Raw genomic sequence first — 16717 nt, 5'->3', positions numbered from 1 at the left:
CTGATCCTTGGGTGACCCCACTTCCCACCTTCTGCCACCCTGAACAGCTGCCCTTTAATGCTACTCTACACATGGTCTTTTAGCCAGCTAGTGCAGTACAGATCATGTGGAAGGAGATCAATGGAAAAGAGCAGCTGAGGAAACCTTGATCACTCACGACGTTGTCAACTTCTGCTTTCTAGAATTGTACGGAATTCAAAAGCCTCATCGTTGTTTACAAATTCGTCCATGGTTTAGTCTCATCCTGCCAAAGCAAAGTTCTACAACTCTATGTCCCAATCTTTACATCCTTCAGTGCTTTTGGGTACTATGTGAGTATCTCACTACCACCCACCTCCGTACCAAAAAGCACTCCAGCATTGTACTAAAAAAAGAGAAATATTAACAGCCACAACTTTGGCAATATCCATTATGCAGAATAATAGAATTTACAGTGCAGAAGGAGGCCATTCGCTCCATCAAATCTAGTACCAGACTCGCTCACAGTCCTACATAGTCAGTCAGGTCCACCTCAAACTCAACATCAAAAGATATGATGTAAAGAAATGTACGCGTGTCATGCAAAGCCACACATAAAATAATTGCATTCCTCGCAATCTCCAGAGTTTATCTTCAGCTACTTTTCACCCTCCCTCCTCTAGTTCTTCCTTTGTACATGGCACCTGCTGCTCTCTGTGCCTCTGGGCTGACAAAGGGTGAGTGAACAGAAAAATAAAGAAACACAGGAAGATTGTGACACAGAAAAAAAGACAATAGTAAGAAGGCAGGAGACGGTACAAGTGATAGACATCTAAAACAATAAGGCGTTTAAAAAAGAAGTTCAAACCATCTTGATGTGACCTAGTTTCCTAACAACATGCCAAAGCTGTAGCGAATTATTTCAAGCCCCTAGTGTCTGCCTTTCAGACAGAAGGCAGCTTGGAAACTTCAATGAGAAACCAAGCAATCATGCTGGCTCAGTGTACAGGACTTCACACATAGAACATATCAATGGCCCAAATTGTTAATCAGGGATGAACTAGTGAAAATATCCAACATTTTCAGAGAAAATATTACTTTACGCACTAACATGCATACCCCGTTAAATGAAAGGTTTGAGCGTGATGTCAACCAATGCCAGCATTAGTTTAGAGGAATGGTTATTGATCTAAAATGCAAGTTAATATTATTGTTCAGAGGACAGCACGGTGGCGCAGTGGTTAGCACTGCTGCCTCATGCGCCGAGATCCCAGGTTTGATCCCGGCTCTGGATCACTGTCCGTGTGGAGTTTGCACATTCTCCCCGTGTTTGTGTGGGTTTCGCCCCCACAACCCAAAAATGTGCAGGCTACATGGATTGGCCACGCTAAATTGCCCCTTAATTGGAAAAAATTACTTGGGTACTCTAAATTTTAAAAAAATTAAATATTATTGTTCAGTACACTCCTGGAATACAAATAGCCTATGGTAAAACGTATATTTCTTAAAGTAGGATTGCAACCAATCTTGGTCGTGATTCCGAGGGTTAAATAAGGAACTTGAACAATGTTCACCCAGATTAAAACTTAGTACATCAATTCTTCCATTTATTACACACCTGAGGTAAAAACTGGCAGAGATTCCCCACTTGGATGTTCAAAGCAGAAGTCTGTTCTTCAACCATTTTCTGGGTTGCATGTTCTTCATTTATTTGCCAGACAGATTGATTGTTTAACACCGAAATCTCTCGGCTAACAATAAGGTTGCGCGGACGTCGGTAGCTGTAAGAGGCCAATTATTTACGTCACACAAATTTAATCACTAAAAAATTGAATGACAACATTTAGAAAATAAACAGGAGCCAATGTTGCTTCAACTGGCTCATTCTTACACACAAGTGACCATCCAGCTCCTTGAACGTGTTCCTCCAGTCAATTAGACCACGCCCGATCCATGACAACTTCATTTACCCGTCTTGGTTCGCAATCTATCAATCTCAGTTTTGAAATGTATAATTGATCCTCAGCCTCAACAGCTCGATGGAAAAATTCCAGATTTCTATTTTACTCTGAAAAATGCGTCCTGACAAGGGACCTAAATAGACCCTCTCAAATTTTAAGATTATGCCCTTTTTTCGGCACAGTTCCCAGCAGAGGAAACAGTTTCTCTCCAACTCCCCTATGAACTTCCCTGTTAAACAGAAGTGCAGAGCGCAACCCTCAAGATACCTGATCACAACCCACCCATGGGTTGCAATCCGCGCTTTGAAAAAGCCTGCCATTACTCATCGTAATCACCTCAATTAAATCACTCCTTAATCTTCGATGCTCAAAAAAACACAAGTTTAACTATTTTGAAACTTATGAGGTGCAAAAACTTTAAAATTGAGAAGTTGTTATTTAGAGGCTCCCCCAACGAGAGATCCCAGGTTCAGCTACTTGTCAGTGCTGCATACATTTGATTTTGGGACGAGGGGCGTTGCACTAGGGATGTCTCCCAATTCTCTGTCTTCAATGTAGATAACAGTTTCCAATAGCGGACTCAAATCTATATGAAACACATACCACAGGTCGGTTCTGTGCTAGGGGATGAAGAATCATCCAAATATCTGTTCTAAGTATCACGAGATTCACCCTAGTCACCCAATACATACTGCAACCCGAATGGCTGAACACAACATACCAAGATCACATCTGCCAAGCTCACAGAAATAAAACAATATAGCAGTACATTTGACTTGCACAATATTTAAACTTCTCTGTAACATTATAACAGAACACAGAATCTTGGCGGTTTTATTTGTTTAATGAATGCAACATGGTGCACGGTTCAGATAGCACATTGCAATGTCACAAAATGGAATCAGGCAGGTAAACAGAACTGAGGAACAGGATTATAATTTGATGGGAGGCTACAACACATCAGAACAAAGTGTCTACTGTTACCTCTGCATCAGCCAATGTGTTAGCCATGGGGTCTAAGGTGCACTGGAGTTGGAGGCAGGATACACAGCAAGCAATTTATTTTAAGCCACACAAAGTCTATTTGAAAAGAGTCTCCGACACCAAAACGGGAGCAAATCCTCCTGAAAAAGGGGGAACTTCTCCAGCAAAATGCCACAAATGGAGGATAGCTACACAAGACCACAGTGCAGTCCTCCAGTTGCAACTGACAGAGAAATGACCCATTCATCATCACCATCTCCATTCTGGACAGGAATAATGGCACTACCATCTGCAACCCAAAACAATTCCTTGTTACTCTACAGGTTATGTTGCTGCTAACTGACTCTGCCCTTCAAATAGACATCATTTCCAGTATTTTGGATTTCATTTCCTATCTGCATGTATATCAAATAGCTTGCCTGCTTTCATGGGAAAGTTTGCGCTTTTAACATTTTCCATCATATTCAGTAATTTCTAGCATTTTTGATTTGTACGTATGAGCAAACATCAATGTGAGCCAATTGCTGGGGTGGATGGAGCCATGAAGGTCTCTCTTTAAAAGTGTCTCAAAAATGTTTTGCTTATCGTAGATTGAAGTGCTACAATCTATTTTAGCAACCACAGACCAGAGATGAATAAAACCACGTCACAGATTCTGCACAAAACTTTCCAGCAATCCTGCAGAAGTTTCTGTAGGTGTACTGCTTTAAAGCACTGCTTAAATACAAAATTGATGGGAGCTTGGGGAGTAGGGTTGTTTGGTGTTTCGGAGTTCCATACAGTACTGGAGGAGGAATTAGAACAGATTTAGAACTACCGGAGTTCATAAAACAGGCTTACATGGATAGTTTTCATTAGATCATACTTACAGTTCAAGTTCAATATATCCTTTGTTATATCCTCGCTTCACATAAAGGCCAACCTGTAAAAAAATTAAAAAGGCTTTTTTACACTGCCCTTACAAATGAAATATGAAAACGACCCAAAAGATTAATTTTTTTTTTAAATTTGAGTACCAATTACTTTTTTTTCCAATTAAGGGGCAATCAGGGGCTGTTTAGCTCACTGAGCTAAATCGCTGGCTTTGAAAGCAGACCAAGGCAGGCCAGCAGCACGGTTCGATTCCCGTAACAGCCTCCCCGAACAGGCGCCGGAATGTGGCGACTAGGAGCTTTTCACAGTAACTTCATTTGAAGCCTACTCGTGACAATAAGTGATTTTCATTTCATTTAGCATGGCCAATTCACCTACCCTTCTGAGATTCAAACCCGGGTCCTCAGCACCACAGGCAGCAGTGCTAACCACCCTGCCCAACCCAAAAGATGAATTACTGCCAAACAATCGCCCTGGCAGGTAAATCATCTTTAACAAGTTTGGAGTCACTTTTCTTAAAATGTTAATTACAGATATTTAAATAATTATATTGTTTTTGAAGGAATGAGTCTCCACATTTGTTTAAGTTAATTTATCCGTCAGAAAGATTAATTCAGGCTGATCACTCCTTTAAAAAGATACTTGCACTAAAACAGACAATGGTTAGTGCTTACATACGAGGCAAGTACATTAAATGATGTGGATTTTCTGCATCTGAATGGAGAGTGTCTCAGTGAAATATTACAGCAAAGCATTTGGAGGTGTACAGCACCTCGGGACCGCAAATGCCTGATTTGTGCATTTAACTGTACATGCGCAATCACTGGAAGTTACTGCCCAATTTTCAGGTGAATGATGGTGAGCGTTGTTAGCCTCACCGTTACACCGACTGCAAAATCCAGCCCATTATAGCTTCACTTGAAGTTGAATGAATAACAAAGTTAGACCTTTGCAGGGCTCCCTACACAGAAACATTACTATACGATTGCCAAGGGAAGGTCATACAGAGGTCAGCCTTGAAGCAAACTCTTCTTTCAGCAAAATCAAATTACAGCAGGTAATCAAATCATGCCCACCTAACGCAAGGGCAATTGATCATGGCCAATCCACCTAACCTGCACATCTTTGGACAGTGGGAGGAAACCGGAGCACCCAGGGGAAGCCCACGCAGACACGGGAGGAACGCGTAGACTCCGCACAGAGAGTGACCCAAGCCGGGAATTGAACCTGGGACCTGGAGCTGTGAAGCAATTGTGCTAACCACTGTGCTACCATGCCGACCCAACGGTACCATTTAAACTAATAAATTAAAATAATTGATATGGCAGTTTTGTTTGAGATAAAGGGTCTGTTGCGAAATAGGGCTGACTTGAACATCAGGACAAGGAGTAAAGAAACAACTTGCATTTACGTTGCTCCTTTCACAACCCCAGAATGTCCCACAGAACCTCTCAGCCACTTTTTGCCCAGTTTTGGCCGTAACAGAGAGAATTCCCCTGCTCTCCTTCAAAACAGTGCCCAGCTGAGATGGCAGCCAGGGCCTCGGATAAATGCCTCACCCAAACGTTGGCACCTCCCTCGGTGCCACGCTGGAGTAACAGCTTATATCGCCTGCTTAAATCCCATCATCTGAACTTGAACCCATGACTATCTGACTCTACATCAAGAGGGCTACAAATTGAGCCACAACTGGCATTAAGCAGCTGATCAGAAAGTATACTCCAGACTAAAACAATATTACAAGGAATCTTCTCGATATATAATTGTCCAATTTACCAAAACAGAACCTGGTGTAAAATCAAGGCAGACTAAATACACAAAACAGTATCAGCACTCACCTTGTCCCCTCTGCCAATAAAGGAGGTTTTTCCTGCCAAGCCCAGACAAATTGCGCAGACGATGCTGGACTTTCCAGTGCCATTGGCCCCCACTATCATGTTCAAATTGGCCCCAGGGAAAATCTCACAGGAATCGTAAGTTCTGAAAAGCAACATATTCACTAAATTCAAACAAAAGCTCAACCTTGTCACTTGCAACCGAAGCAGTTCTGCCAGGTTTGTCATATCAAACAATACAAATGTTATAATCAGAGTTCCAAGAGCTTAATTCTGGGTTCTGATGAGGAGGCTCATTCGCATAATCGTGAATCAGCGAAGCCCAACAGCGTATCAATGTGTAGAAAGATTGAGAAGTCCCACTGTTGTAAATGACAATAATTAAGATTGTATAGTTTAATGTCATCAAAATTTGAAATCTGCTGTAGCTCTCTGCTCACGTCCAGTGATCTTACCTAATTCAAACGGAATACCTGGAAAACTATAAGTTTTTCTATGGAAAACATATTTTGCATCCTAACTATTTCCTATTATATTGCTTCATTATGTCTCAGTTAACTACCCAAGAGGATATTTCTCCCTGTCAACATCCATGGTTTCCAATTAATCCAGAAGTAAGATTCAACTTAAGGCAACGCTAGAAATGTTGCTGTCACAGGTCAGACCATCTACACACCACTGAGTCCAGGCCACTACAGTATAACCAATGCACCATCTTGCATTGCACAACCCAGAATTGGTACAAGGTCAGGTTTCCATCATTTACAGTTTGCATTAAGTGGAAAAATCAATTATTCCGAGAAACACGTGTACAGCAGTGATTTTCTTTTTTAAGCAAGGAAAATAAAAATAATTTCATATTGTACATAGTTATCATGAGGACAACTATTCAATTCAGAAAATAGAAAACAAATCCAGAAGGAAACGTGGTTTCAATTTAAAATTATCTTTAACAATTGAAATTACAAATCCATAGAATGGATTATTTGCTTAATCAGTGCACTGCACTGATCAATTATAAATCAGTGCACTAAAATCTAAACTATTGTGTCATTTGTCCAACTTTTTCAGTCATTGCAACTATGACAAATTATTTTAAACGTATTTTGATAATCTCCTATGTACAGGCTGTTGAGCAGTTCTGACACTCAATGCAGATAAGTGTTTCAAATGGATACTTTAAGGAAAATGTTCCACAATTTAATTGACCTTTTCAAAAAAAAACAGAGCCAGGAGTTAAAGCAACCAGGTTGTGATGCTAAAACAAGTCGCTGTCTGCTGTCTCTCTTTATATTTATTGGAAACTGGATAAAAATTCAAGCACCATGCCAGGAAACTTTTATACAGCTAGCTTTGGACATTGTTACGGTCAGGTTATTATGCTAACACATCAAATTCAATCCAGAAAAGGGTGCAAAAATTCAATGTCAATGAAATCTTGGATCTACATTGAACTCGATTCTCCGATAGCACCTCATCAAATCCTCAGGGCGTCCTCTAAAATATTTCATATCTAATGAATTATTTCAAAGTGCAGACAAACAGCAAGCGAGAATAAAGCAAGCAGCACATCTGAAAGTCTCCTCATGTACTAAGATGACATTTTTAAAAAAGTAAGTCTTACAACGCCAGGTTAAAGTCCAACAGGTTTGTTTCGGATCACTAGCTTTCGGAGCACTGCTCCTTCCTCAGGTGTATCACCTGATGAAGTAGCTGCACTCCGAAAGCTAGTGATTCAAAACAAGCCTGTTGGACTTTAACCTGGTGTAAGACATCTTACTGTGCTCACCCCAGTCCAACGCCGGCATCTCCACATCATTAAAAAAAAAACACCTGCTTAAAATACTTTCAACAGTGACTCCACTTTATAAGTAATTAATTGTCAATGAAGCACTCGGAGATCTTCCGAGGATGTGAAAGTTAACTTTTCTCTGATAGCGCTGTGAAGCAGCTTGGGCTGTTTCATTACATTCAGAGTGCTAAATAAATACAAGCTGCTTATGTTGCTGTTGTTGAAAGATACAGCAACGGCAATGAGTCCAGACAAGATCCTGGCTGTCCTGCTGAAGACTTGCTGCCTCAGAGAAAGCTGAGCCTCTTCCTCAGTACAGCTACAAGACTGGCACCGACTTGACACTGTGGAAAATTGCCCAGGAACATGCCGGACAAATCTAATCTGGTCAATTATCACCTCATTGGTCAACCTCAATCTTTGGCAAAGGGACGGAAGGTGAAGTTAACAGTGCGATGGGTGATACAATGCTGAGTTTGGGTTCCACCAAAAACACTCAGCTCAAGATCCCATTGCAGGTTTGGTGCAAACATGGACAAGAGTTAGAATTTCTGAATGAAGATGCGCGACTTCCCTTGACATCAAGGCAGCATTTGACCAAATAAAAGCATCTCCAAAGAGTCATCATGTTGGACTTGAAACATTAACTCTAGTTTCTCCCTCCACAGATGCTGCTCGACTGCTGCGGTTTTCCAGCACATTGTTTTTATTTCAGAATGTGATGAAACGAGGAAAAAGAACCTTCACTAAACCCAAGGTAATTGGAGATAAGAGGGGAAACTCTCCTTTGGGTGGTCTCACACTTGGCACAAAGGAAGGTGGTTGTGGTAACTTCACCAGAAAGTAGTGACAAAAACGGTTAATTGCGCAGCCAGATGCGACTGAATAAGGGCTTGCCAGTCTGATGACAGTTCCGTCAGATACTATTCTCTTTGATGTGTCGTTGCAGACTGGGGAATCATAAGATCCCTAGTGTAGGAGACCATCCAACCCTTGGAAAGAGCACCCTACCTAGGCCCACAACCCAACCCGATCCCCGTAATCCAGTAAACCCACCTAACCTTTTGGATACTAAGCGGCAATTTAGCATGGCCAATCCACCTGCCGTGCACATTTAAAAAAATATATATTTTATTACAAACATGTATCAAAACAGGTTACAGCGAACAAACACCCTGGGAAACATGCTTCCCTACAATCAACTATACAGTCTGTACAGATTTTTCTTCTTTTTGACCCACCCCTCCCCCGCGACAAACAGCCCCTCAAACCCAGTCTAACTGTACATCTTTGGACCGTGGGAGGAAACCGGAGCAAACCCACGCCCACAGAGGGAAAATACTAACACCACACAGACAGACTGCCGAGGCCAGAATTGAACCCAGGCAGTGAGGCAGCAATGCTAACCACGGTGCCACCCTGTAGTTGCAGAACAAGTAGTAGTTTTGGCTTTGTACTCGCACTGCCAAACTTTCGATGACTTTTGGAAAGCATTTATTTCTTCAGCGTCAAAAGCAATCATCATCCTTCCCTTGCAATTTGAGGTTCAGTTTGTTTAGAATTGAAAAGATGTCGGTAAGGTAGACATAGTGAGCATCCAACTCTCATTTGCCAGTATTTCTTTGCATATGACACACATGGGCTTTGCATCATGATTTGCATTGGCACAATTAACAAAGCCAAACCTTAAAAAAAATCAGCTTTATACTGCTTTGTTCCCAATTGCAATTTCTTCTTAGTAAGTTGTTCACCAGAGGCCCTCAAGGTCTGAAAACAGCTCACTCTGGCCCTCTCTTTCTTGTAACAAAATGATCCATCTTCAGTTCTTACAGTCCTGTTGCCTTGTTTGCTGACAGCTAGAAAATGGTGATTTTGCTCCAAAAGCACAGAGATACAGTGCGTGATCTGTTCTATGGCACCGCTTCTGGCGGGTAGACTGCATTGTTTGCATTTAAAGGCTGGTCACAGACAGCATTCTCAACTGAGAAGCCGGTCGTCGCCAGTAATCTTAAAATGCCGGATGCAGTCGTTGAGACACTTAATGTCACAACCGATGTTTCCGCGACCCTCCCGACACCCACCTGCAGGTCACGACCTGGAGTTTGAAAGACCCTGGTCTATGCTAGTGTCTTCTCTCCACAATAACCTGCTCCCACCGTACTTTATACAACCAGAACAACATGCCCACCCATTCCTTTCTCCATCAAATGCTTATCTCGCTTACACTTTCAAGCACATCAATGTTGCTCACCTCAACTATTAGTAGTGAGTTCCACATTCTCATCACTCTCTGGGTAAAGACCTTTCACCTGAATTCCCTAGTGGATTTAGTAGGTACTGTCACATGTTTATGGCACCTAGTTTACATCAACCCCATAAGCAGAAACATCTTCTCCACATCTATCCTATCCAATCTTTTAATAATTTTGAAAATTGCTGGATCATCCTTTAACTTTCTGTTCCATGGAAGTATCTCAGCTCTTTAAGGAATTTGCAATTAGTTACTTCACAGATCAAAGGCGCAAAAATTAGCAGCTATTATAAGCAAAATACTTCACAGCAAATACGAGAAGTATTCTAAAAGGAAATATCATTCACTAATGTTTCTGCACATTGCAATACCCAGTGTTTATCCCTTCACCTCCGAAAGACTACATATTGAGTTACAAGAGAATAACTAGCAGGTGTGAAGCTCGAGATGTACTAAATGCCTTATAACATTATAATTTAACATAATCCAAACATTGTTTACATTCATTTCTCCTTGCCTAACACAGATGTTTGACGAACTCTCACAATGAAATCTGGGATTTGAACGGAAGTATTATATCTTACGGTTTAACCGGGCAATGCTACAATAGTGAATACTGTTCAGTGAACAATAATAAGCTGTAGTGCGTTATTAAGGCAGTAACTGGAGAAGTGATTCTAGCAAAAAGGCACATATACAATGCATTGACCTGGGTTTTACAGTCAGCAGTCAAGAAGCAACACGCGTCACCAATCTGAAGGGAAGTTGCCCACAAAAATCGAGCGGGTTCTGTGGTGCGATTTCCTCTATCACATCAGTTTCAATCTGGTGCCATTTTAGTGGATCTGTAAAATGTCCAGGAAAAGTGGGGTCATCAAATAGATTCATCAGCAATTCAGATTGAAGATTTTTAAAAATTAATTTACAGGACATGGGCGTCGCTGGTTCGGCCAGCATTTATTGCCTAACCCGAGTTGCCAATCTTGAACAGCTGCAGTCCTTGAGGTGATTGCTACTAGGGCTGGAGTTCCAGGATTTTGACCCAGCGACAGTCAAGGAACGGCGATATATTTCCAAGTCAGGGTGGTGAGTGACTTGGAGGGAAGCCTCCAGGTGGTGGGGTCCCCAAGTATCTGCTGCTCTTGTCCTTCTAGGTGGTAGTGGGTTTGGAAGTTGCTGTCTAAGGAACCTTGGTGAGTTACTGCAGTGCGACTGTTCGTCGATGGTGGAGGTTCGGAATGTTTGTGGAAGGAGGAGCAATCAAGCGGAGCTGCTTTGCCCTGGATGATGTTTAGCTTCTTGAGTGTTGTTGGAGCTGCACTCATCCAGGCACATGGAGGAGTATTCTATTACATGCCTGACCGGTGCCCTGTGGATGGGGGACAGGCATTGGGTGGGGTCAGGATAGGCATTACTCGTGATAGGATTCCTAGTCTGGTTTTGCTCTGGTGCCGGCAGTATTAATATGGCTAGTCCAGTTCAGTTACTGATGAATGGTACCCCCAGGATGCTGACTGTGGGGGATTCAGCAATGGTAATGTCTTTGAATGTCAAGGGAAGATGGTTAGATCCTCTCTTGTAGAGGATGGTCATTGCCTGGCACTTGTGTGGCGTGAATGTAACTTGCCATTTCTCAACCCAAGCCCGGATATTGTCCAGGTCTTGCTGTATTTGGACATGGACTGCTTCATTATCTCAAGAATCGCAAATGGTGCTGAACATTGTGCAGTCATCCACAAACATCCCCACTTCTGAGCTTATGATGGAAGGGGGATAATTGATAAGGCAGCTGAAGATGGCTGGGCCTAGGACATGACCCCGAGGAGGTCCTGCAGTGATGCCCTGGAGCCGAGATGATTGACTTCCAACCACCACAACCATCTTTCTTTGTGCCGGATATGACTCCAACCAGCAAAGTTTTCCCTCTGATTCCCATTGACTCCAGTTTAGATAGGGCTCCTTGATGCCATACTCGGTAAAATGCTGCCTTGATGTCAAGGGAGGTCACTCTCACCTCTGGCATTCAGCTCTTTTGTCCATGTTTAAACCAAGGCTGCAATGAGGTCAGGAGCTGAGTGACCCTGAGCATCCGTGAGCAGGTTATTGCTGAGTAAGTGCCGCTTGATATCACTGTTGAAGACTCCTTCCATGACTTTGCTGATGATGGAGTAGACTGGTAGAGCGGCAAGTAGCTGGGTTGGATTTGTCCTGATTCTCGTGTACAGGACACACTTGGGCAATTTTCCACATTGCCGGGTAGATGCCAGTGTTGTAGCTGTATTGGAACAGCTTGGCTAGAGGTGCGGCACGTTCTGGAGCACAGGTCTTCAGTACTACTGCCGGAATATTGTCAGAGCCCATAGCCTTTGCAGTATTCAGTGCCTTCAGCCGTTTCTTGATATCACATGGAGTGAATCGTATTGACTGAAGACCAACATCTGTGTTGCTGGCGACCTCCAGAAGAGACCGAGATGGATTATCCACTCTGCACTTCTTGCTGAAGGTTGTTACAAATGCTTCAGCCTTGTCTTTTGCATATATGTGCTGGGCTCCTCCATCGTTGAGGATGGGGATATTAGTGGAGCCTCCTGCTCCAATGAGTTGTTTAATTGTCACCACCATTGACGGCTGGATGTGGCAGGACTGCAAGAGCTTAGATCTGATGTTTGAGCTGTGGAATCGCTTAGCTCTGCTCAGACAGAAACCAGTCAGTTTACAGAAAGCAAAATTAAGATCGGCACAGACCACATGGGATTAAGGCACATACTGAAATATCAGATTCAAACTTTAAAAAGTAACCAAAAATTCACTTTTACTATTTTAAAAATCAATGCAATTTTTATTATGGAATGGAGGGAACAACCCTCCAGACTTCGGGGTCAGAGAAGCTGTTCAACAATACTTATGACTTCATATTTTCAATGATTTCTACAATGAAAATAATGTGTAAAAAGCTGAGGTTCACTGTAAAGTCTGCAACAGTGCTTCCTGTGGTATCATTGGCAGTGACATCTAGATTTCCGTATTTAACCGTGCAGGTGCAGACACCAGAAGTTGCTGTCAATTTTACACGGTAATGACAACAAATGCTGCCAGATTTGTCATATTACAATTGCTGGGCCATTATGTGGCTCAGTTACTACAAGTAGACACACGTGGAAGGTTTTATTTGCAAAGATGGGGGGAGGGGGGGAAGAGGGAGGAGAGAATTACAATAAAGCCAGTTTACAGCTGTTTTCAATAACGTCCCAAGCTTGGTTCATTCTGGAGCAAGTTTTAACAAAACAAAACCCAAACAAGCAAATAAATATATGCAACATTAGATGCCTCTTGGACCGGCACAAGTAATGCAAAATCAAATGCAAATTTACTAGCTATCTTCCAAAAGATGAGATACAATATGAGTAATTTGAGACAAGTGTTATGCTAATTGCAACATGCTCGGAAGGAGGTGACTTAGGACCCATGATCCCCAAAGCTTTCCACCGTTGTAGGTTTTCCTCACCACTAGTTCATCGAAGTTAATGACCATAACTTGTTATCAATGTATCAAGCCTCTTTCAGAATGGTAGATGATCAGATGGATCTGTCTTTTTTCATCATAAATTTTCTTTGACCTAAAATTATTTTCTTAAAATAGTAGCAATTTAAGGAGATTATGCAAGATGATGGAACTTGGAACCTCAGGGAATACCCAAGTATATATAAAGGAAAGGCGAGATCAACACGAAGGAGAAAGGAATCGGAGGATATGCTACAGGTGGTAGAGGAGGCCTGTGGGGCGCATGAACCAGTGTGTTCGAAGGGCCAGTTTCCTACGCTGCACACGCTATATAATTCTTTGAATATATTCAGACAATATTCTGGACCATATTTGTCCTCCATGCTCATGTGTTAAACTTCTCTATGCAAACTGCTCTACTCTCACTCACAGAAACATACAGCAAGGGCATGGTAAAAGACAAAAAAACGAGCTGCTTTTTAAATCACATGGTACAGATAAACCAAAGTGATACCATATTGATAAAAATAGAACTAATTTGCAGCAAACATATACATTTAAGGTGTAAATGATTTCAGTAGAAAGACAGAGAATGCAGAAAACTGACAGATCTATCAGCACTTGGAAGAATAGGATAATGTCTGAGAAAGACTTTCACATAACAGAACGGAGGAAGGTGCTTGACCTCAAATTTTATCCGGTTCTCTCGATAAGATGCTGTTAATCCTGTTATGTATTTCCTTCACTTTTGTTTTTACTTCATATTTCAGTATTCATTGCTCTGCAGAGTCATATAGAGGAAAACTCAGAATCTAGAAAGAATTCAAAATTAGAATGCAGGAGCATTCTGAATGGATGCTCCACAACATCCCGGTCCACTCTTTGATCACTTTCAACAACCGCTCCCCAGCTCAAAGCACCTTCCCCTACAACACCTACCAGTTTAACACTTTTCTGCAAAACAGCAATTCAATTGTACTTCTTTCAATTTAGTACCATAGGTAGTCAGCCTGCCATGTCCATGCAGGCACTCTGCAATAGCAGCTCACCTGGTGCCACTCCCCTACCTTTTCCTCACAGACCTCCAAATATAGTACATTGTATTCACTGAGACTAAAGACAGATTGGCAGTCATTCTGTGGAACACTCCTGTTCAGGCCTCAACTGTGACCCCAAGCTTCCATCAGGTACTTCAACATCCAAATTCAACAATTTCAGCTCACAATCACTGCTCCCATTTTTTCTACACAGCAGTTGTTGTTAATGGTTCTGCTTTTGTTATGCATATCTCCTCCAGATGCATCTTTTGTTTCTTTACTTGTCCCATTACCATCTCCTCTGACCTCACACCATCATGCCATTTAATCTCACCCGTCTTCCACTTTACCACAGATCTTCCCTTTTGTTCTTTTCTCCCCTCCACGCCTCTGAATTTGCTTAAAACCAGTTACATCTCTTAACTTTTCTAATTCTGAAATATTGAGTCAAAATGTTAACTGTTTTCTCTCTCCACAGATGAGCTGAGTATTTCCAGCACCCACTGTACTTGGATTTGGTATTAGAACAAAGTATGCTCTCTCTCCACAGATTAAGTTAGTGAAGAGCTTTGATATGTCTCATGGGAGCTGAAACCTGCGCCTGTCATTCCTTCCTTTGGGTGGGCTGAGAAATCAGTGAGTACAGTCCTTTTGGGATTAATGGGACTCCAAACTGAACCATCTGGCAATCTCGGTGGCTGTGTAACCCGATAGCTGAGCCACCTTTTCAGCCTCGCTCAATAGGGACTCCTGGATGCAGGTGAAGCCCATCTACAGCCTTTTTATTAAAATCAGTAAGTCTTACAACACCAAGTTAAAGTCCAACAGGTTTGTTTCGAATCACTAGCTTTCGGAGCACTGCTCCTTCCTCAGGTGAACATTTTAATAAAATGTTATGTTACAGATGTGGTCATGGCGACATACAGTAGAAATATGAGAGCAGAGTCCCTTTCACAAACACCACACACATCCTACAGAAGCTAAAGAAATTTGGCATGTCTGCATCAACTCTCACAAGCTTCTACAGGTGTGCCATAGAGAGCATCCTATCCGGCTGCATCACAGCCTGGTATGACAACTGCTCGGTCCAAGATCGCAAGAAACTGCAGTGTGTGGTGAACTCAACCCAACACATCATACAAGCTTGCCATCCTCCCATTGATTCTGTATAGTAAGAAGTCTTACAACACCAGGTTAAAGTCCAACAGGTTTGTTTCAAACACGAGCTTTCGGAGCACTGTTCCTTCCTCAGGTGATTCTGTATACACCTCCCGCTGCCTCAGGAAGACAATCAGGATTATCAGAGACCCCTCCCTCCCAGACTTTGCCCACTTCCTGACCTTTCCATCAGGCAGAAGGTACAGAAGTCTGAAGACCCGAACTTCCAAACATCAGAACAGCTTCTTCCACACAGCTACAAGACTCCCCCTCGGACTGATCTGTTCTCTGTAAGAACACTATTCACGACACTCTATGCTGCTCTTGCTCATGTATTTGTTTTGTTTGGCCCCTTGTTCTGCCCTGTTTGTCAATGTGCCATTTGTCAATGTTCTCTGTTGATAATTCTCGTGTCTACTGTGTACGTTCCTCTGGCTGCTAAAATTGCTTTTCACGCAACTTCGGTACATGTGACAATAAATCAATAATCACACGAGAGAGAGATATGCATTGAAGGGGAGGCTGGATAAACACAGGAGGGAGAGAGGACAGGAGGCTTTGTGCATGAGGTGTGTGTGGAGTTCAAACAACATGGAGCAGACGGGCCGAACGGCCTGTGGATTGCGTGCAGCCCCTTCTGAACATTGAGCCCCATTGGGTGCCAGTGAACAGCTGCAGTCTCTCGCTGGAGGAGCAGAGACTCTGTAACCCCGGGCCTCTCCCTCCCTCCGGGGGCCTCGGCCTCTCCCTCCCTCCGGGGGCCTCGGCCTCTCCCTCCCTCCGGGGGCCTCGGCCTCTCCCTCCCTCCGGGGCCTCTCCCTCCCCCCGGGGCCTCACTCACTCACAGGAAATTCTCCATCTTGATCCGGACGATCGAGCCCTCCACGAACTGGTTGCCGGGCCGCTCCCCTGCGGAGCCCCCGGCCGCCTCCTGCGCAGCCGGCCGGCCGCTGGCTCCCCGCTTCCCGCTCGCTTCCCGCTGCCCGCCGGAGAGTTTGCGCTTCGGCGCCGCCATCTTGACGGTTGCCAGGGCTCCTTCCCGCGCGCGAGGGGGGTTTGCGTCATCACGTCGGGCGGCGTGCGTCATCACGGCGGTCGACGTGCCCTCTCGTCCCGCCAAGCAGCCGGTGCTCGGCCCCGCCCCATAGAGATAGTCCCGCCCCCAGCCCAGGTATCAATCTTCTCTGAGCTGCTACAGGACCACCATCCAATCCCCCTTCTCAATGGCTTTTTTTTCTTTCGAGTACCCAATTCGTATTTTGCCAATTAAGGGGCAAACAGACTCACGAACAGACTCAAAAACAGCTTCTTCCCCACTGTCACCAGACTCCTAAATGACCCTCTTACTGACTGACCTCATTAACAC

The 16717-nt window shown here is 43.3% G+C and overlaps 1 protein-coding gene across 1 annotated transcript in view; it reads right to left on the bottom strand.

Moving 5' to 3' along the window:
• smc5 (structural maintenance of chromosomes 5) overlaps positions 1 to 16393 on the bottom strand; it is a 63110-nt gene extending 46717 nt beyond the window's left edge. Inside the window, exons 1-4 of the mRNA XM_038804095.1 lie at positions 16197 to 16393; positions 5615 to 5756; positions 3773 to 3825; positions 1577 to 1739 (exon numbers count right to left, since the gene is read on the bottom strand). Of these exons, the coding sequence (XP_038660023.1) occupies positions 1577 to 1739; positions 3773 to 3825; positions 5615 to 5756; positions 16197 to 16366 (528 nt within the window). The 5' untranslated portion in view covers positions 16367 to 16393. The remainder of the gene's footprint in view (positions 1 to 1576; positions 1740 to 3772; positions 3826 to 5614; positions 5757 to 16196) is intronic.
• Between the last annotated feature and the right edge of the window lie 324 nt (positions 16394 to 16717).

Source organism: Scyliorhinus canicula, chromosome 8, assembly GCF_902713615.1.
Source record: "Scyliorhinus canicula chromosome 8, sScyCan1.1, whole genome shotgun sequence".
Classification (NCBI taxonomy): domain Eukaryota; kingdom Metazoa; phylum Chordata; class Chondrichthyes; order Carcharhiniformes; family Scyliorhinidae; genus Scyliorhinus; species Scyliorhinus canicula.
The sequence above is the reverse complement of the archived record's forward strand: the minus strand, read 5'-3'. Positions and strand labels throughout refer to the sequence as shown.